This window comes from Schistocerca serialis, chromosome 4, assembly GCF_023864345.2.
Source record: "Schistocerca serialis cubense isolate TAMUIC-IGC-003099 chromosome 4, iqSchSeri2.2, whole genome shotgun sequence".
In the NCBI taxonomy this organism is placed as follows: Eukaryota; Metazoa; Arthropoda; class Insecta; order Orthoptera; family Acrididae; genus Schistocerca; species Schistocerca serialis.
In genome coordinates, this window is record NC_064641.1 from 498,576,199 (window position 1) to 498,598,918 (window position 22,720).

The window sequence follows — 22,720 nt, forward strand, 5'->3', positions numbered from 1 at the left end:
GTATATGGTGGAGAGAAGCATTTCCACATAAATCCTACATGACACCACCCAAAAATATTTGTGAATAAAAATGAATATGCAGAATGCTGCTGGAATGCGACTAAAGGAGCTTTGTATGCTTTAACAGTAAACACAATTTGCTTCGATTTATTGCTACTATGAATCATAAATTAAAATTACTCATCAAGCACTGGCAGGAGCAAACATGTACAAAAGTTATGGAAATGCAAGCTTTCAGAGCCAGTGGTTCCTTCTTCTGGCAGAAGGGCTGAAAGGGAAGAAAGAAGGACGAAGGAAGAGGACAGGCAAGGTTTAGGAAATGGGGAGGATATGGAAAAGTCACCCAGAACCCCAGGTCAGTGATGACGTACTGGACGGGATGAGAAGAAAAGACTTCTCATCCCGTCCGGTAAGCCTGCCCAGACCTGTTGTTTTGGGTGACTTTTCCATAATTCACCCATTTCCTAAATCTTGCCAGTTCTCTTCCTTCATTCTTCTTCCTTCCCTTTCAGCCCTTCTGCCAGAAGAAGGAACCACTGGCTCTGAAAGCTTGCATTTCCTTAACTTTTGTACGTGTTTGCTCCTGCTGCCGCTTGTTGACTGGATTTTTGTCTATCCAATTAGATTTTCAAATTTATTATTTTTGTTGATAGAAATTAAAACTAATACATTTAAATAACTTTTTTACAGGTGAAGTACAAAAGTTTGATAAATTAATATAAAAAAATTAAAAATAATGAGAATTGTGAAAACTGATTTGGCTGTGTTTGTTGTCTTTTTGTTTGAAAATGTCATTTCCATACAAATGCAACGAACATTCCTCTAATGTTTCGTAGCAGAAACATTGATGTAACTCGATCTTTGAACATTTCTGGAAAAATGTTTGATTTCTAACTAAAGGGAGATAAAAATATTAACTAGACACACACTCCATTTTACAGTGAGTTATACGTACTATGTTATAAATAAATAAAAAATAAATAAGACAATCATTCCCTGTTTTGTCACTGCACACTACACCTCCTTCAAATAAATGGTTTCTTTGCTGGACAGGAAAAACACAAAAAATGACTATTACAATTTGATTTGGTATATGTATTCTTTCTCTGGACATGAATTAAATATCAGATGAGTCACGCTGAAATTAATTCTGGTTTACAGAATGAAAAGGAACATAAAACCTTCACAAAATTATATTTCTAAAATCACAGTCCTTATGTTTATATCTATTTTAAAAGGCAATATTTACAATTTTGTATAGTCATTTCAAGTGGCAACAGCAGGGGGGGAATCACTTTACACATCTAAAAAACACCAACACTGTGAGAACAGTCTTTGTCGATAGGAACTAGTCAGGTAGCTGTTGGCCGAGGTTTTAGAATTAGTTTCCCCGTGTCATCACATGACATATTAAAATCTCCCAAAACTGCTCTAGTCCTTGCTGTTATAATGGATGGGGCAATCACTCGTTTATGGATGCCGAGGAAAAACAGAATCACTGAAAACAGAAACAAAAACAAATGTAAGTATATCCCATAATTATGTGTGATTTAATAATGTTTAGCACAAAAAATATAAGGATGAATAACATAATTAACTGCACTGCCATAAAATTTATTTTATTTAGATTAAAATATAAAAAAAAATTGCTTCCCTGCTAGATTAGATAATTTGCACTTTTGTCTCATCCTTCATTTTTTTTATATTGCACATTTCATAAAACAGATTATGATTTTTCAGTAGGGCATTTAAATGTAACTACACAGAGCTGATCACTTTTGAGACACTTACTGTCACTTTTAAAAATGATACTGATTGAGCTTTGATACACAGGCAAAAGAAATGTTTCACAAAGAATTTCAAAAGTATATTTATCAGGTAAAACTATTCAGGTAAGAAACTAATTTTTGAAAGTGCTTCACACCTCCGTCATGCAAATGTTAACTTGAGAAAGAAAATGTTAAATAATTACTCAACATATAGTGTGCTGACATGTCTGATTGCTCTACTATCAAACTTTTCATTCTTTGAAAAACAGTTTTCATCATATGATGATAACTTTTTCCTCTCAGTATGTTGTTCTACGTAACATTTTTTCACTAAAAGTAAAATTAAATTATAGTTCTGGCAACTTATATTTCAAATTTATTTATATGTGATAATGCAAAGTCATTGATGGAATATGAACAATGAAAGTAATAATGGTAACAACTCACCATATACTTGAGGTGTTGGGTGGTCAATATTCACATAAAAGCTAAGTTTCATATAAATCCTCCTTCAGAGATAACAGAATACACACATTGATGTCAAACTTGGTTTCTCCTAGCATATCAAATATTCATATAACTTGCAGGAATTCAGATGGGGCACACACACATCAGCCACTGTATGCCAAAGACATTACCTGGCTTGCATTCCCACAAGTTATTTCAATCCATATACACCCCCATGGCTGCATCATCCTAGCCAACTACATTGCATTGGCATTGCAGTTTGACTAGGGAGAGAGGTTATATTGGAAGGAGTAGGAGAGAGGACAAAAGATGGGTCGGGGAGAAAGGGGGGGGGGGGGGGGGAGTCAGAGGGAGAGTTAGAGGCAAGGATGGCTGGGGTATGGAAATCTGTGATCTCGCACTGGTGCAGGCAAAGGAGTTTTGTGCGATGCACAGTAATGTGGAGGAGCGGATGAGGTGGGAGAGATGGAGCATAGGAATAAGGGGACCACAGAGAGAAGGGTGTATTGAATGATTGGACACAGAATGGAGGAAGAAAGAGATTATAGAGTGCAGGGGGAGGGTATAAAATGAGTGAAATGGGGGGCAAGATGGTACTGATGAGAATGAGTGTGGGACACAGGTTGCCAGAGTTTGAGGTCAGGAGGATTATCAGTTTCAAGGATTTATTATAAGGACACCTATGTAATTCAAAGAAAATGGTATTTTGGGAGGACGAAAAGGGAGGGGGGTGAGATGAGAGATGGCTTGTGCAGGGTATGTCCTCTGGCAATGGTTTGAGAGTAGCTGTGGCAAACATATTGACCACAACATCTTTTAGTCTGTGTTAGCATGAAATACCACTTTTGAAGAGACGCGAAGGATTGTGGGTAAGACGCTCGACATTTACAGACTCAGAGGTAACCCTGCACCAAACTTATCCCATACCCAATGACAATCACTTGCCGACTGTGGAAGATCCAGGTGCAAGAACTGTCCTATTCATCTGGTTACAGGCACATCCTATTCTATTAGAGGCAGGAACAGCTGTGAAGCTAGTCATATCATATATCAACTCTGCCGTAACTTCTGCACAGCCTTTCCTGTGGGCATGACCACCAACCGACCATCCACATGAATGAATGGCCACCATCAAACATTGGGTAACTGTTGAGCTGACTACTCAATAGGAGAAAATACTTCTAAGCACAACATCCCCATGGCTGTTTAACAATCCATGATACCTGGATTTCCCACCCCTCTCTCCCAGTGCGAACTTCTCTGAAATACGTAAATATACTTTTCAATCCTACAATCCTCTTGGCACCTATCCCCACTAGCCATATCCCATGCCCACCTCCACCTGTCCCCATGCCTCCACACACTTCTTCACTCATTTTAAAACATGCTCTTACTGCCCCTTCCTCTCAGCCATCAGTCACCCTTGCCTCCAACCATCTCTCCCCCACTCCTTGCTTCGTTTCTCCCCTCCCTCACTCCAGTCACTGATAACAACCCTCACTCCAGTGAAACTGCAGTCTCATTACATTGTTGTTGGTCAGTCTTTAGCTACAAGTATATTTTGTTAGTTCAGAGGAATGATTCATATGAAAGCTTATCAATGATTCAACCAATTTATGTGCCTCTCAACCATTACAATCTTGGTTGCAGTGAGACGAATCCATAGTGTAGCCTGAGGTCTAGCTTAGCTCGAAAGGTGAAAATTTGGTTGTAAAATGGCAAGAGCCAAAGATTATGAATATGAAATGAAGGTTGTAATAAAAAAACTTACCTATAGCATAGCTGAGTGTCCATGTTCAAGACACATGCAACATACTTTCCATCATGAATGACTAAAATTACCAGGTAAATTCACAGAAGTTGTTTTGCAAAAAATCTCTGTTGAGTATTTTGATGCATATAATGTACATACATACATCATAAATCCACTATGAAAAAGGCAAGGGGGAGGGTTAGACATGCAAGTCTAACTGGTAATTCTACCGGTGGCTGTGTGTGTGTAAAAGTTAGATCAAAAATACAGAAGTCTGAGATTCATTATTAATTTTTTTTTTCTTTTGCATATCTCTTCTTTCACTTCTGGGAATGAATTACGTAAATGAAATACACCAAGTTACACTGTAGTTCGAAATCTACTTTACACTGCTGGTTAACATGTAACTGGCTTGGTAAGTCATATTGTACATCAGACAAAGTCAAGGGCTTTGTACCTTTAATAGGCCTGTGCCCAGTAGGTAACAGTAGACATATTTTTTGTTCCATAGATCAATAATCAGGATGCATGTTCAAAATGTTATGACAAAAAAATTTACAAAAGAAGATATATGTGTATGTCCCCTCTACAGATGCTATTCAAAATGAGGGTCAATGAAGTACACATGAGGGGGAGGGGGGGGGGGAATCTTTACAAAATTCATACCAACTTTAGCACAGACATTCAAATGTACATACACTACAATCCATAAGATAATTTTGCAACACTTACTGACCAGGCCACATTGCTGCAATGAAGAGAGCAGAAGTCAGATGTATATATAATACATCCATATATATTATAAAAGTGGATTTGGGGTGTGTGTGTGTGTGTGTGTGTGTGTGTGTGTGTGTGTTTCACATCTCCTCCTAAACCACTGGACCAATTGCAAGCAATCTTGATGAACTATACCTTACCGTCAGGCAACAATCGCTGTGGGGGTAAGAACCCTACCTATCAAAGAAGTGGAGGGCAGAAATGAAAATGAAGCATAGGCTGCATGCATGTGTTTCCAGACTTTGTTCACCCAGTATTTGAGAATGAGAGCCCTTAGTGACTCGCAATAAACTTTACATACGATTTCAAACCTTTACAAAAAATTTTCTCACTGACACCTCCCACAAAATGATGAAAGGAAAAAAGTTTATCAATTACTTCTTTTACACTGTTCACGCAATAAATGTACTACACAAGACAAAACATTATAATTTATTACTTCTTCACTAAGTACTGTACTTACGACACATTTTGCACACAGTATGCACATACAGCACTGAATGTTATCTGCAAAATTATATCATTGTAAAACATGTGGTTCAGGAGGTATGATATCATTAACAATGAGATGCATCAAAAACTGGTGCATCATGAATGACATTTGAATTTATTACTTCTTTGCAACTAACTCTACTCGCAATAAATTTCGCAGACACTATCCACATATGTTGCTGAATATACCTTCAATATTACTTCATTGTAAGACACACAACTGAAGAGATGTGACATTATAAATATTGATGTGCATAAAAAACACCTGCACTTTGCATGAGATTAAAATCAGTTACTTCATTCTTACTACATCTATTCGCAACACATTTTGCTGACACTATCCACATACACTGCTGAACATACCATCAAAATTATACTACTGTACAACTCACAGTTCAGGAGATATGACATCATAAACATTAAGCACGAGGCCACACGCTGTGGGGTACGGGTGTGGACATACAGCTATAAATAAATATTTGGCCACCACCATGGCTCTCTGCTGGTTATTTGATATTATTAAATAGATGGTTTTATTAATAAATTTGTCAAAGTAGCAAAAGGATCTGATCACCAATAAATCCCTTGGGCTTACATATTTACACCTACATAAATACCTTGAAAATCACCGTATGTTGTATGGCGAAGCGGACAGTACGTTGTACCAATACTAGTCTCTCCCTTCCTATTCTACATTCAAATGGAACAAGTGAAAAATGACTCTCTGTATGTCCAAATTTCTTGTCTTGTCTTTGTGGTCTTCCCAGTAAATGTAAGATGGCAGCAGTAGAATCACTCTGCAGTCAGCTGCAAATACCTGTTCTCTAAACTTTCTCTTCCGTGTTTCATGAAAAGACCCAACAGGGATCAACACACACATGTTGACTGAAGCTTCTTTCAAATGGCACTTCGTCAGTACTTAAATTTTTATTATTTGCTGGCAACCCATTAACTGTGTTGTTGATATTATAAAATGATGTATTATTTATGACAAATTTCTGTACATAGAGGCATCAGTGGTCTGGAAGTGGACACCCAGGTCAGGATGGTCAAATCAGTGACAAAGATGTGAAATGCCAAACTCTGAACCGCGAAAAAAGGGATACACTGGTGGCACATAGGGAAGTGAAGAGATGGCCACTAAGACCAAAACTTAATGGGAGGTTTGGGAGAGCCAGAGAGGAGCTTGTTAGCTGTTCAGGTGCTGCTGAGCAAGTGACATCTCTTCACTCTGCCCCTGCAGGTCTGCACCCAAGGCACCACTTGACCCTCTTACACTACCCCACTGGCCAAGGAGGTTGAATGAAGTTCACTGAAGGTATCCCTCATTCAGCACTCCTTACTGTGAGAACATTTACAGGTCATCATCTAATGATGACGGCATGAGAGACTGTGGGTGGTCAGTCAAGCATCCATGGTTGTAGCAAAGAATTATGAACTATCATTACAAAATAAAAAAAAAAACTACTACCTCTACCCTCTCCAGGCAGGTGGTTCCTGCACAATTCATTAATGAGTAAATTTATTATTTGGGAGACTATTAGAATGAGACAGTGAGTGAGTGAATGTGCATGAGCTTTCTATGTCTGATTAAGGACTTAGTCTGTTAGCATATCGAGAATTATTTTTCATTGCGCTTGTGTATGACTGTCTCCTGTACGTGGTCAGTGGCAATATCATTTCCGTATTGTTGAAATGCCACTTCTACACATGCTCCCTGATGCTGCTCTATGCAACATTTGTTAATGTCTATGTTAATATATGTATGGCAACTCCTGGTGAATGTGGCTACTCCTTCATTCCCCACTTCTGCTATACATAAGTGATACGCTAAACTAATTCATGTAACACTTAACATATCTATACTAATGTGTCACACGATAAGGGAGACAGATTACATCAAATCATTTTGATGATTCATCTACTCAGTACTCCAGTATAATGACAAAAATGTAGCAAAAAATAAGCATAAGCAAATAGGGAGCATCATGCAGTATACAGGGGTTGGTGACAAGATCATTGTCACAATACCGAACACCATAACAACCAAATTCACCAAAAATAAACTATTTAAGAATGCAGAAAAAAAATCTGATCAACGCCTTCCTAAGAGAGAGTTCCACTACTCCTAAACTAACTATGTAAATGCAGACCCGATTCGGCTTAAATTCAAAGAAATGATATTGATGGTAGTTGAGAGATTTATATCAAAGAAATTAATGAGAGAGATTTGTCTTTCCCATTCAGGTGGAGGACATACCCAGTACGATCCCAAGTACTCGAAATAATCAAAAGGAACTTTAAGAATGTATGACCCTTGCCCAGGTATAAGCAGCCCTTTCAACTCAGAATTAACTCTCCTGAAATGAGAATTCAAACGAGGATAATAATGGCAGCTCAGAATAAGTACAAATGCAAAACTGAGAGCTTGATACCCTGTGTTCCAGCTCATACTCTTACAATGTACTCATGGCCTCTGAAAATCCTATTGCACAATTCTCCTACTATAACCACAGAGCCTTCCTTGACGAAATATTTACACAGTCATCTCATGTCTCTGTCACCTGGCCCTGGGTAGCACTAGGTTTAGAAATACTGTTGACCTGATACACTGATCCTAGTAATGCACTGTGGTCTTCAAATTAAAATTTGACTGAGGACAGCTTTAAATTATACACACAAACCTTAAGTTTTATACTATAAGCCTAGTAATTGGTTGGATTGGTTTGTGGGATTGAAGAGACCAGACTACTAGAGCCATCAGTCCCTTTTTCCATGAACTTGAAACCCCCACAAGGAATAAAAACAAACAATGGACATGACAAGAGACGACACAGGACAAGAAAGACAAAGACAGAGACCAGACAAAAGGAATTAAAATCACACCGAGTGAGACAGTGGTTGGCCGATCATAGAAACAAAAAAAAAGGAAAAGCCAACAACCAAGAAACACACTAAAAACCCCAGTCTAAAATCGTAGGCCAAATGCCAGACTCAACACAAAAAAAAGGACAAACACTTAGATCAAGCAATAAAAAAACCCTGCATGAATAAAACTCAAAACTAAATCTGCCATCGCAATGTCATCTGATAAAAGTGCAGGAAGAGTATCAGGCAGTGCAAACGTCTGCCTGAGCGGAGTTAAAAGCAGGCAGTCCAACAAGATGTGGACCACAGTCAAAGCTGACTCAAAGCGACATAAAGGCGGATCCTCGTGGCGTAATAAATAGCTGTGTGTTATCCAGGTGTCGCCAATGTGCAGCTGGCAGAGGACAACAGAGTCCTTGTGAGAGACCAGCAAGGAAGAGCGCCACACACCGGTAGCCTCCCTGTTAGCCCGAAGTTTGTTGGGTGAAGGAAGGGTGTGCCATTCTTCACCCCAGGTGTGAAGTACCTTCTGCTGCAAAACTGACCTGAGGTCACTCTCCGAAAGGCCAATCTCCAAGGCTGGGGCACCAATAGCCTCTTTGGCCAGTGTGTCAACACATTCATTTCCCGGGATGCTACATGACCCGGGGTCCACACAAAGACCACGGAGCGGCCGCAACGGGCAAGAGTATGGAGGGACTCCCGGATAGCCATCACCAGACGAGATCGAGGGAAACACTGGTCGATAGCTCGTAAACCACTCAGGGAGTTACTACAGATAACGAAGGACTCACCTGAGCAGGAGCGGATATACTCCAGGGCGCAAGAGATGGTGACCAGCTCGGCAATGAAAACACTGCAGCCAGCTGGCAATGAGCGTTGTTCATAATGATGTCCTAGAGTAAGAGCGCAACCGACATGACCAGCAACCATCAAACCATCAGTATAGACAATGTCAGAGACTTTAAAACACGGCAAGGATTGAAAGAAAGTGGCGGTTGAGGGCCTCAGGAGGGACTGAGTCCTTCGGGCCCTGTGCCAAATCGAGCCGAAGGCATGGGCGGGGCACACACCATGGGGGGTACATGCAGAGGGGCCCGGAAAAGAGGTGGAAGAGGGAAAACCTCAAGCCCAGAGAGAAGAGCTCCGACACAAACTGATCGTACACCCTGACCCGGGCCGCCGTTCCGGAAGATGGACGACCGCCTGAAGGAACAGGAGACGATAACTGGGATGCCCGGGCAAGCTACTAATGTGTGTAGCATAAGTGGCCAGTAATCATTGCAGCTGGAACCGCAATGGAGGGACACCTGCCTCCATAAGTATGCTGTTGACAGGGCTTGTCCGGAGAGCTCCACTGGCAAGTCAGATCCTGCTCTGAAGGATGGGGTCCAGCAACCACAATGCAGAAGGGGATGCCGAACCATAAGACAGGCTCCCCTAATCTAGACGGAACTGAATTAATGCCTGGTACAGCCGTAGAAGGGTAGACCAATCAGCACCCCAGCTGGTGTGACTCAAACAACGAAGAGCATTAAGATGCCACCAGCACATTTGTTTAAGCTGCCGAATATGAGGCAGCCAAGTCAACCGGGTATCGAAAACCAACCCCAAGAACTGATGCGTCTCCACCACAGCAAGAGGTTCGCCATCAAGATAAAGCAACGCCATCAAGATAAAGCCGTTGCTCAGGGTGAACAGTGCGTCGCTGGCAGAAATGCATAACGCAGGTCTTGGCAGCCGAAAACTGGAAGCCACGCACTACAGCCCAAGACTGCGCCTTTCGGATAGTGCCCTGCAGCTGCCGTTCAGCAGCTGCAATGCCAGTGGAGCTATAGTATAGGCAGAAGTAGTCAGCATACAAGGAAGATGAGACAGCAGCATGCCCATTCATTGCAATCAAAAAGAGGCAGACACTTAAGACAGATCCTTGCGGTACCCCATTCTCCTGAACTATGGAGGAACTATGGGAGGCCGCAACTTGCACACGGATGGAATGAAGCGACAGAAAATTTTGTATGAAAATCGGGAGCGGACCCCGAAGACCCCAACCATGAAAAGTAGAGAGGATGTGATGTCGCCATGTCGTGTCGTATGCCTTCCGCATGTCAAAAAAAGACGGCGACCAGATGCTGATGGCGGGCAAAGGCCGCACAGATGGCGGACTCCAGGCACACCAGATTATCGGCGGCAGAGCAGCCCTTACGGAAACCACCCTGACACGGAGTCAGAAGGCCTTGAGACTCAAGTAGCCAACTCAACCTCCGGCTCACCATGCGTTCGAGCAACTTGCAAAGAACGTTGGTGAGGCTAATGGGGCGGCAGCTCTCCACCTCCAGTGGGTTCTTGCCAGGTTTCAACACAGGGATTACAACATTTTCCCACCATTGTGCTGGGAACTCACCCTCAACCCAGATACGATTGAAAAGGTCTCGGAGGCGTAACTGGCAGTCCACGGAAAGGTGTTTGAGCATCTGACAGTGGATGCAATCTGGCCCGGGAGCCGCATCAGGGCAAGCAGCTAGGGCACTTTGGAATTCCCACTCACTGAACGGAGCATTGTATGATTCGGGGTGGCGCGTGTGAAATGAAGGGCTCTGACATTCCAACCGCTCTTTTAGGGAGTGTAACGCCAGTGGGTAATTCGCAGAAGCAGAACTCTGAGCAAAACACTCCACTAAGCGGTTTGCAATTGTGTCGGAGTCAGTACAGACTGCTCCATTCAGTGAAAGCACAGGTACGCTGACGGGGGTCTGATAGCCATAGAGTCGCCTAATCTTGGCCCAAACCTGCGATGGAGAGGTACAGAGGCCAATGGTGGAGACAAACCTTTCCCAGCACTCCTGCTTGTGTTGGTGAATGAGGCGATGGGCTCGTGCACGGAGCCGTTTAAAGGCGACGAGATGTTCCAATGAGGGTTGCCGCTTATGACACTAGTGTGCTCACCTGCGATCTTTAATTGCCTCAGCGATCTCGCGCAACCACCAAGGCACAGTCCTCCGCCAATGGGACCCAGAAGAACAGGGAATGGCAGATTCTGCGGTAGTAACGATGCCGGTGGTGACCAAGTGAACCACCGCATCAATGGCGTCATTGGAAAGAGGCTCAATAGTGGCAATGGAGGTGAACAAGTACCAGTCAACCTTATTCATAGCCCATCTGCAGGGACGCCCAGAAGAGTGACGCTGTAGCAGTGACAGAAAGATTGGAAAGTGGTCACTACCGCACAAGTCGTCATGCACACCCCATTGGGCAGATGGTAATAGGATAGGGCTGCAGATCGAAAGATCGATGGCTGCGTACGTGCCATGTGCCACACTGAAATGTGTGAAGGCACCATTATTTAAAGGAGGAAGGTCGAGCTGTGCCAATACTTGCTCAATGATGCTGCCTCGGCCTGTAGCCACTGATCCACCCCACAGAGAGGGTTATGGGCATTGAAGTCGTCCAGTAACAGAAAAGGTGGTGGCAATTGGGCTATCAGACCAGCCAGGACATGCTGTGGAACATAACCATCCGGTGGAAGATAGAGACTGCAAACAGTAACAGCCTGAGGCATCCACACCCAAACAGCGACAGCCTCTAAAGGTGTTTGTAGAGGGACAGACTCGCTGTAAAGGGAGTGAAGGACGTAGATGCATACACGACCAGATACCCTCTCATAAGCTGCCCGGTTCTTATAATAACCCCGATAGCCACGGAGGGTGGGGGTTCGCATCGCCGGAAACCACGTTTCCTGAAGAGCAATGCAGAGGAAAGGGTGAAGGCTGAAAAGTTGTCAGAGCTCAGCAAGATTGTGGAAAAAACCGATGCAGTTCCACTGGAGGATGACATTTTCCATGACCACGACTGAGTACTTGTGCGAGTGACAGCCATTGTGTCTGAGAGTCCGGTGAGACCTAGGTCCTCGGCGGACGCCAGAATCTCTACCTCACCCTCAGAGACAGAGCTTGTAGGCTGCGGTGGGGTGGGTGCCACCGCAAGTTCTTCTTGGGCTTTTCTTGCTGCTCTTTGGGTTTCTCTGCCTGTGAGGGCTTCACTGATTCAGTCTCCGGGACGGAGGAGGATCGCGAAGCCCTACGACCAGCTGCTTGTGGGCACTTATGCCACTGCCAGGCATCATCCTTCCCACTTGTGGAAACCTGGAAAGGGAGGGACCCTAGGGACCCCTTACGAGTGAGAGGAGCTTAAGTAGTTGGACACTTCTCCAGCTTGGAAGCAGGGACAGATGTCCCTGATAGGTGAGGGGGGGGTGGGGGGGAGGGTTAGTTGGTCCCGAAGTAGGTGGCGCAGGAGCAACAGTGTGGGTAGTGTCCCCCATTGGCAAGGGGGCATGCGGAGTTGTATGGCTCAGTGAGCCGACTGGAATTCGCTGAATTCATGGGGCTATCACAGTTGTCATAGTGGTGGCATATGAGGAAGTCATTCGCACAGAATGGAGTCGTTCATACTTCCTCTTAGCCTCAGTATAGGTCAGTCGGTCTAGGGTCTTATATTCCATGATTTTCCACTCTTTCTGTAAGATCCTGCAGTCTGGCGAGCAAGGTGAATGATGCTCTCCGCAGTTGACACAGATGGGAGGCGGGGCACATGGAGTATTGGGATGTGATGGGCGTCCGCAATCTCGACATGTGAGGCTGGAAGTACAGCGGGAAGACATATGGCCAAACTTCCAGCACTTAAAGCACCGCATCGGGGGAGGGATATAGGGCTTGACATCACAGCAGTAGACCATCACCTTGACCTTCTCCGGTAATGTATCGCCCTCGAAGGCCAAGATGAAGGCACCGGTAGCAATCTGATTATCTTTTGGACCCCGATGAATGCACTGAAAAAAATGAACACCTCGACGCTCTAAATTGGCATGCAGCTCATCATCAGACTGCAAAAGAAGGTCCCTATGGAAAATAATACCGTGGACCATATTTAAACTCTTATGGGGTGTGGTGGTAACTGAAACATCCCCCTACTTGTCACAAGCAAGTAACCTTCGTGACTGGGCAGAGGACGCCGTTTTTATCAATACTGACCAAGAGCTCGTTTTGGACAAGACCTCCACCTCCCCAAACTTGTCCTCTAAATGCTCTATGAAGAATTGAGGCTTTGTTGACATGACAGACTCTCCATCAGCTCTTGTACAAACTAGGAACCAGGGCGAATAACTGTCACTGCCATCCTGAGACTTACACTCCTCCCACGGTGTGGCCAGGCAAAGGAACAATTTGTGATCATATTTCTGAGCGTTGAATTGAGCCTGAGAATGCTTAGAGACTGCTGGCAGCTCGCCACCAGCAAGAGATGATGTACCACACTTCATTGTGGGTCATCTGCCCGATGCCACCCACTACAACCAAGGGCCCTCCCCATGGGCACCACCCAGCCTTAGCAAGGGCCACCTGGCAGGATAGCCACTGCCGGGAGTCTTGATGCCCCAGGGAGATAGGCATCTACTCCTTGGCATACGGCGCAGCCATCAGCAGAGCGCTCCTTGTGTCGTCAGGGGGCTACAACCAACAGGGTACTTGGCGGCCCCACCACAATGGACTGGCTACCATGCTGGATATTAGGTGCAAGGAAGTCCATGGTCGTCGTCTCCACAAAAAGCAACACTGCACAGCGCATGGTGGAAATCTCAGCCAGGAATGTATCCTCGCTCAAGAGATGGAGAATGAGCGGGATGGCAATGCGACAACGAGAAAGTTGGCAAAAGGTCTCAATGCACGACAGACACAATGCACCATGTAAGGCGCCCTTCGCCAATTGGCTCGCTCTTCAAAAGAATTCGGAAATATGGAGGTCAAACACGAGAGGGGACCATCACGTATAGGCCGAAACGTTTGAGACTCCTTTTAGTCACCTCTTATGACAGGCAGGAATACCGCGGGCCTATCCTAACCCCTAAACCGCAGGGGGGGGGGGGGGGGGGGAGGGGGGGGCTAGTAACTCTTCCAAGCTGGCAGAGAGATGATGCAAACAGCAAAAGTGATAAATAAAAATAAAGTAACCACAAACTGAATCAAAATTCAGTGAGATAATAGTGCTGTTGTATGTTAGCTCAACAGGAATAATAATAAAAAGTCTGCCAGCTTCCAAGCCTTTTCAAAGTGACTATCATTCCACAGATTAATAACAAAAACTTATTTATGGCACAATTGGTGCACGAATGACGATATTACTCGCTTTTCTCAGCCAGTTACTAGTCTGGTATATAACTAATGCAGCTAATCAGTATACATACTAGCATAAACTTCCTTCAATTTATTTAATATACAAAGATAAATATTTTGAAACTTGAAAATCAAAATTTTCATTAATTTGATCTTGAGTTACACTGAAGTTTATTAAAAAATTTCCCACCACAGTTAAAAACAGTTATGGAAGGAGGAAAAGATATCAATAAGAAATCTGACTTTTCAGAGTAAAATTGAAACACACAATACAATGGTTTTGAAGTAAATTAAGAATGATTATGAGTTAGTTGAATCTCTTGATGCCTGAGAATGAGGTTAAAACCCTGAAAAGCACCATAAAATGCTAAGAAATGCACAGAAAAGTAAGGTTAGGTTATTTCATCAGAATATTAGGGTACTAAATAATAACCAGAAGAACTTTTTTTCTGTCTGGATAATTTTAAAGCCCTTAAAAGGTAAGACGTCCTATGCCTTTGCAAGCGCAACATAACAACAGAATTAAAGAAGTTAAATATAAAAGATTACACCACAGTAGCTTATTCGTGCAAAACTAATATGGGAAAAAGAGGAGGCGTTGCATATATTAGGACAGAATACAAGTTCATACCAGACACAAGTAGATTTTATAGTGATCTGCGCACAGAAGTGTGTGGTGTGGTGTTTTGTGATGGTGGTGGTGGTGGTGGTGGTGTGTGTGAGTGTGTGTGTGTGTGTGAATCAATACTTAAAAATAATTCACTTTTCATTGTAACTGTAGACAGAGTGCCACTGGAAAATATTGTATTATTTATGTGGCACACAGAGTCCTTACCATACCATCTCCAGGCAGCAGTGAGCAGTAAATAGTCTTTGATGATTTCAGTGGAGATTTTGTAAATGATTATGACATAAAAGAATGATTTAGAACCCTTATTTGGATTCTACAATTTGGTGTAAGTAATTGAATTTCCAACAAGGGTTGATAAAAGACAGTAGGACGAACTGACAATGTTTTCTTTGATGAAGCTCAAAGCAATCAGTAACTGTATACCCAATAACAAATGCTGTCTTTGATTATGATGGACAATTAGATGGAGCCTTACGGAATGTAAATAATTTTGATGTGTAGGATACCACGCACCAGATAGCAGAAGCAGTGAGTTGTCAACAAGCAAAACTTTGCCACCTATCTACACATCAGCAACTGCCCCCCCCCCCCCCCACACACAAACACACTGTGTGTCCAGCTGGCACATACTAGTCTTGTAGGTGTACAGGGGTGTGTGTGGAGGGAGGCGAGCACTATAGCTCATTAAAGGATTTTTTTTTCTGCAGGCCATCAAAGTCTTATCGGTTTCTTGTGTGCCTGTCAACAAATCAATGCCTCTGCTATTCAGTCAGTGGTCTCCTTTATTTATATTCTGCTAGAACTTCTCTTAGTTTATTTATAATGCCTTACTACAGATACTCCTCAGTGGAAATCAGAATAATTAATGACACCTGGAAAAATGTTTTTAAGAATCTTTTACAAGATACAGCCTGTGATGAAATTTATAAGGAACTAAATGCTGACATAAAATTTAATATAGTCCATGATAAACTCATAGCAACTCAAAACAGTTTTCCATATAAGCTAATCAAAAAGGACATTAAAAGCAGTCATGAAAAAAATCATGGATCACTAGATGCATCAAAGAATATTGTGAAAGGAAAAGGGAAATGCATCTGTTGTCATGATCACTTCAGTAATTGCACACTGGAAAAAACTACTCATAATTACTAAGAAAAGTTAGTAAAAATCAAAGAAAAGCACACTATTTTAGAAATAAGTAATTTTGACAGCTATTTAAGTATCCATAGAATGTAGTGAAAGGAGACATAGGACAACAAGTCACAGAAGATAAGATATTATCAATAATGATTTAAGTTCAAAAATGGTTCAAATGGCTCTGAGCACTATGGGACTCAACATCTGTGGTCATAAGTCCCCTAGAACTTAGAACTACTTAAACCTAACTAACCTAAGGACATCACATACATCCATGCCCGAGGCAGGATTCGAACCTGCGACCGTACCAGTCGCGCGGTTCCTAACTGAGCGCCTAGAACCGCTAGACCACCGCGGCCGGCAATGATTTAAGTAGAAGGGCTCTAAATGATCAGTCATAGGAGGCAGGTATGTTTAATAACCATTTCTTAAATATAGAAGAAAATACATAAACAGTTTAAGAGAAAAATCACAGTAGCATGTTGAAAAACCAACTCTAAAAACTGAATCTTATGGATGTCTCACCCATTTCTCCTTATGCAACTGAGAAAATTATATATTCTGTCAAATATAATTTGATAGTGTTCTCAACAGAATACTAAAGACTTGTTCCCTTATAATACCCACTGTGTTTTCTGAAATACGTAATGCACCAGCACCTCTGACCACTTTCCAAAAGAGAGTGATATATGCCACTGTTGATCCCCTCTAAAAGAAAAGTAATAGATGTCTGTAACTATCAGCCGGTTTCACTACTGACATCATTCTACAAAATTTCAGAGAAGGTGATGTATTCTAGAATATTATTCCACTTGAGCAACAATAGTATCTCCAAAAAAAAAAAAAAAAAAAAAAACACAGTTTTGAGTTCAGAGGAGCTGCTTAACTGAGAATGCCATTGACTCATTCATTCACCAAATTTTGGAAGCATTAAATGACAGAAGAGGACCAGTTGGTATTTTCTGTGATCTATCTAAGGCATTTGTATGAATCACAATTTTCTCTAGATGACGTGGTATTTTATGGAATTTATGGTATAGCTAACAAATGGATGTCATAACTAACCTAAAGGATGCTAATAGGTGCCCTTAATAATTCAATCAATATAAGCAGGGAAAACTCTTCTGACTGGAGATAAATCACTCATAGGGTTTCACAAGGCTCAATCAAGGTCCACTGTTGTTTCTCATATACGTAAACAATCTTCCATCTCATGTACGACAAGCAAAGTCATTCTTTTGAAGATGACATAGTCAAGCTGACCTAAGAGGATCCTTGACAGTTCCAGTGGGCTGAGCACCATGACTTCATGGGCCTATCTCAAGCAGTCATGTAACATAATTTTGTAAATGTCTCTATGGCAATGCCAACACCACAGGTACATAGATTATCATTTACACCTGCACCCAACAGGGCTATGGAGCTGCAAGGTGGCAACAGAGCTTCTAGCTTTCAAGAATCTTCTTAGGCTGACTCCACTACAGTATTGTAATCAATCTAAACATCCATACAGCAAGAGAAGAAATGGTACATATCATTCTTAGAAGTATTATTGCATGGTTTTTCTGCAAATGGCCTCACTCTCAATTTCAAAAAGACACAACATGTTCAGTTTTGTACATCTAGAGGTACTACACAAATAATTAGTGTAACGCATGATGAAGAAATAATAACTAAGATAAAAACATCAAAAATTTATAGGTGTCCATACGGATGAGAATTTGAACGAGAGGAAAAAAAAAACTGGAAATCCTAAACAAATTAGTTCAGCCACATTTGCACTTCATATCATTGTAAATTTTGGGAGAGACAAATCAGTACATCGACATATTTTTATTCACTACTGTCATATGGAATCTGGGGTAGCTCGTCTTTAAGAATGGAAGTCTGTGCTGCTGTAAAATGTGCTGTAAGAATAATATGCAGTGTTCACCCACAATCATATTGTAGGCATCTGTTTAAGAAGTTAGGAATTTGACCACTGCTTCATAGTATATTTATTCTTTCAAGAGGTCTATCGTAAATGATCCGCAGCAGTTCAAAAGGAAAAAAGATGCACATGATCACAAAACAAAAAGAAAAAATTACATTCATTACTCCATATTAAGATTGTCTTTAGCATGAAAAGGTATGCACAATGCTGCCACAAAAATTACTGACACATACCCAATGATACAAATTGTCTGACTGATGGCAAAGTTAAATTTCAAACAAAATGAATAAGTTTCTCCTTGACAATTCTTTCTCTCTCCTATTCCTCTGTATTTCCTCCCCCCCTCCCCCCCAAAAAAAAGAGAAACAACAGGTTGCAAATTGTCAACAAGTAGCTGTATTTACATCGGAATGTGTACTAATGTGAATGTAAAATGACTCAGTCCACATCACTAGAATTGGAAATACGGAAGCGTCCGATCCTACCCGTCTGCTTTGACCCATGACGTCACAAATATGGCGGAAACAAAAACAAACACACACACTTTCCACAAGAAGCCTAATGACACTAACTGGACAAGCGCGGGAAGTGGGGTGTTTTGGGTGGGTGGGGGGGGGGGGGGGGGGGGCAAACTAAATATAAACAAATTTAGACGCCTTGCGTAGCTACAACGTGTAAGTGAAGACAGCCATGCATGAATACCCACCCACCTCCCCAAGGGTCGTAACCCCTGCAACCCATAGAAGATAAAGATGCTTCAGTAGCTGATTAGTGTTTTTTGTCTTTTTAAAAACAAATCTCACGGGATAGAATGAACAGATCAGAAAGATAAATATAATAAACTAAAACAGAAATTCGAGGAAACATAACTAAAATAAGTAATAAGTGTTTTTAAATTAAAAAAAAAAAAAAAAAAGAACCCTCACGAGATAGAACGAACAGACCAGAAAAGTAAATAAAATAAGATAAAACGGAACTGGAGACAGCCACACTCAAACCAAACTCCGCGCCGTCATGACGGCGCACACAACAACACCCTTACGTCACGGGTCAAAGCCGACGCGTTGGATCGGACGCTTCTGTCGACCCCTAGAATTAATCGTTCAAATTATGCATGGAATTAAGACATTACTTTTAGAGGTGACAATAATGTGGTGAGGTGTGATGTCATGAATGGGGACAAAAAGAGACTGATCAGAACTGTGACAATTATTTTCTTCTTTTATTTCCTCACAACAGGAGTTACAAAAGCATTTATGAGTTTTGACAAGCCCTTGGTTGTCAGCAGACTGTGACATGCTTCAATTGGTAACAATACAATGGGAAACTCAACGTCACCACTTGCAAAACATGCAAACGCTTTTGTGAGTGTTCTAACACGAAAATATAAGATAATTAATCAACTGTATAAGCTCCAGAGACAGTCTGCATTTTTTTTTTTTTTCAGGTCGCTTCTATATTACTGCTTCTGAGCATTTCAGTGACACAGTGCACATTTTACAAATATTAGGATTTGATATTTGTCATGGGTCAAAGCAGATAGGTGGTATCAGTATCTTCAGTGTTTCCATTGAAGGTGCCATTCAATCTGAGCATAATATTCCCCATCAACAAAGCACGGTAAAAGTTAAATAGGACCTGACCCCTTTCATGTCTTATAGTTTATGTCTGTTATATGTAAAGAAATAAAAGTTAAAATGCTCTGAGACATGTCCACTTAGCACTTTCAGTTTCTAATATGGAAAGTGCATTTAAATATGGAAAAAAAAGCTACACTGCACGTCAATCTGTCACCACAGAAAATTTGGCTTTCACATTCATTGGATTTGCCGAGTCACAAGCACCTTGGGCTACTCTACAGATATCTCTGTCACCACAATCAGATTTCAGCAGAGAGGAAGAGGAGAGGTAATACTATATACTCTAGCACAGAGCAGTCAAAACTAAAAATAAATTTATAATTTTTTTTCTTTAAAGAGAGAGATTTAATTAAGTTTTCCACAAAGTGAAATATATCCCATTTCATACCTAAAATTGTTATTTGTGATTTTTTAGCAAAAAAGATCTAATGATTTTAACCTCAAACATGTAACAAATTTATAAAAACCATATGCTTACAAAACATAGCTTTGGATCACACGGATTAACAATATGCACCTTTTTTAGTATGGCCGGGGGAGGGTAAGTGGGGGAGGGAGACGGGGAGAGAAGGTGACAACATTGTCTGTTGGGAACATACGAAGCCTCTACTTTTTAAGCTTGATCCACAATTTCTGAGTACGATTGATTTATCTGTAACCACGTCAAACTGAGACACACTGGTCGTAGAAATCACATACCTAATGAAATGCTAGCAAGCGTAAAGAACGGATGATTCCACAAAGACTGCATAAACGACACAGATGCTGTGACGGGGTCCGTTAGCCAGTGCCATGCACCCACTGCTGTGCAAACGGATATCACTGCCAGCAGGACTGAAATAAAAATCAGTTGCATACGCAAAAACGTTATGTGTAGTGCAAATCCAAGGAATGCAAAATAGTGATAATTATACATACTTCTCCATCGTATGGTGGACGGCTGAAGGCAAGCAATAACCTCCGTCAATCGCCGCTCAAACGCTTTCAGGTCTATTAATAACACGATATGTTAATAAACACTTACAAAGTATAAACACACTGCAAATGTCACGCAAGCACGCTGAACACATTACTTGATAATAATGAGTATGGTGCTATTCTTTTCGTGGAAGAAAGCTTAGAAGTATTTGTAGCAGATGGAAAAAGTAAACGTAAACTCTAAAGAAAATATCATATTTTTCTAACCTTCACAAGCTGTCTGTTCTAAGGACATCACTCACAAACTTCAAAAACACCACGGTACAGTAATAATAAACATCAAGACTTCACAGCGCATGATACTATGGTTTTAACATCTTTGGTTACTAGTCGCGATCAGTGATCCCGGCAGTATAGCAATCACTGAGATGCGGCAGCGAGTTCTCTCCTCGACGCGTAAACAAGATAATCATAATGTGAATTGTAATGAGTAAAACATGAGAACAAATACAAGCCACAAGTGCTCAAAAAACTTACGGCATGCTCTCACTGAAAGTAAACGAAAGCTAAGGAATATACTGATATACTAGTCAACGAAACGAGAGGGACCGTTGTATTTTTCTCTTTCAGTAGAGTTACCGTTTCCGCTTAATGAAAAGTTACTTACTGAAAATCGCTTCATCAATTTAAATTCTTATTTATACATAGTGTAGGCATCAGCTATATTTAGTTATTGTAAATCCTAAACAATTTTTCGTTTTCACAGATCTGGCACGTCTTGTGGAAGAACACTCAATTGAAAAAATATCTAAGCCGTCACGGAAAGTTTGTAATTTTTAAAGGAAAGCTGAATAATAAAATAAAGACTAAGAAGATTTAAAATCACAAAATCATTACGATATCATAAGGAAGCGTGGCGAAAAAAGTTAACTTCCGATGCTAGCGGGCTGTGACACGCCCCCCCCCCCCCCCCCAGCCCCCCGACCGCCGCTCCAAAATAAACGTCAACATTTTCTTATCGAAAAACCTTGACGGCGGCATCCGTGCCTTAGACTGCCTATGTGAATGCCACCATATGAAATGCACTGTAGGATGTTTTGATGGTAATTTTGATCCGTTCTGTCACGTCTGAATCGGCCTTAACTCTGTGCCGCAATTCAGAAGTTATGATAACATCGTTGCTTTTCGGTCGATTCACACTGCACGTCGGTGAATGGAATGGAATAACATTTCACAATGCATTTCAAAAGGCAGCATTCACACTCATCGTTTGGTACTGGGCTCAGCGACTGTATTGACATTTCATCCAGTGCAAACAACCCTCTATTTGACAATGACATTTTCTTCCAATCCATTGATGTCCAGCGTGAAGCGACTTCAAATATCAAAGACTCGCAATGTGAAAGTTCCCTTTTTCACTCGGACAATATTCATGGAATCTATATGTGCAGATTTTTATCGCCAAATGCTCATTTTCAGTTTGAATTACTAGATGGTGACAACTATGATAAAATTCACAATACCTTCTCTTTGTGCGTAAGACTTTAATTAATAACAAAAAGAAATCTCTGTTCAAAATCATCACCAGTTAGCGTACAACCTTGCATCCAGCGTTTTAGGTTTATCTTATATCCTTCTATGTATCTGTTCAAATTCATTTGTGAACAGAATCCCACGTTAATGATCTCATAGTTCAGGGGCTCTGTTCAGGAAGCCAGTGTTTATTAATAACTGAGAGCGATACCTAAAACGTAAGAAGAACTTTAAAAACCTACAATGAGTTAGATTCATTGTGACACACTTCCACTGAAAAGCCTAGTTATGTATCTTTTTTTCTTACTGGTGAAAAAGTTGGAAAATGGTACAAAATGGAAAGAAAACTTACATGATACATGCATTATACTCACCTAAGAAAATTATTTGACATATTGAAGTGGTCAATCAGCTTAGGATTTACTAAACTTTAAGCACTGTAAAGTGTTACGAGGGTTGCCCAGAAACTAATACACCAATTTTTTCTTCAACTGTTCTTTACTGATCGTAATGAGAATTACACAAACGAGAGAATGGTGTTTTACTTACACATCGTATTTTTCCACGTAATCTCCATCCAGTTCTACGGCCTTCCTCCAGCGTGAAACAAGGGCGTATATGCCCTATCGGT

At 41.5% G+C, this 22,720-nt stretch overlaps 1 protein-coding gene across 1 annotated transcript; it reads right to left on the reverse strand.

The window, feature by feature from the left end:
• Window positions 1-1,068: 1,068 nt before the first annotated feature.
• Window positions 1,069-20,961, reverse strand: LOC126475219 (nuclear envelope phosphatase-regulatory subunit 1). Its single transcript, XM_050102885.1, has 4 exons — window positions 20,824-20,961; window positions 20,557-20,628; window positions 20,338-20,472; window positions 1,069-1,498 (listed from the first exon to the last, which is right to left on the reverse strand). The coding sequence occupies exons 1-4, from the start codon at window positions 20,849-20,851 to the stop codon at window positions 1,353-1,355; spliced, it is 381 nt and encodes a 126-aa protein (XP_049958842.1). The 5' UTR covers window positions 20,852-20,961; the 3' UTR covers window positions 1,069-1,352.
• Between the last annotated feature and the right edge of the window lie 1,759 nt (window positions 20,962-22,720).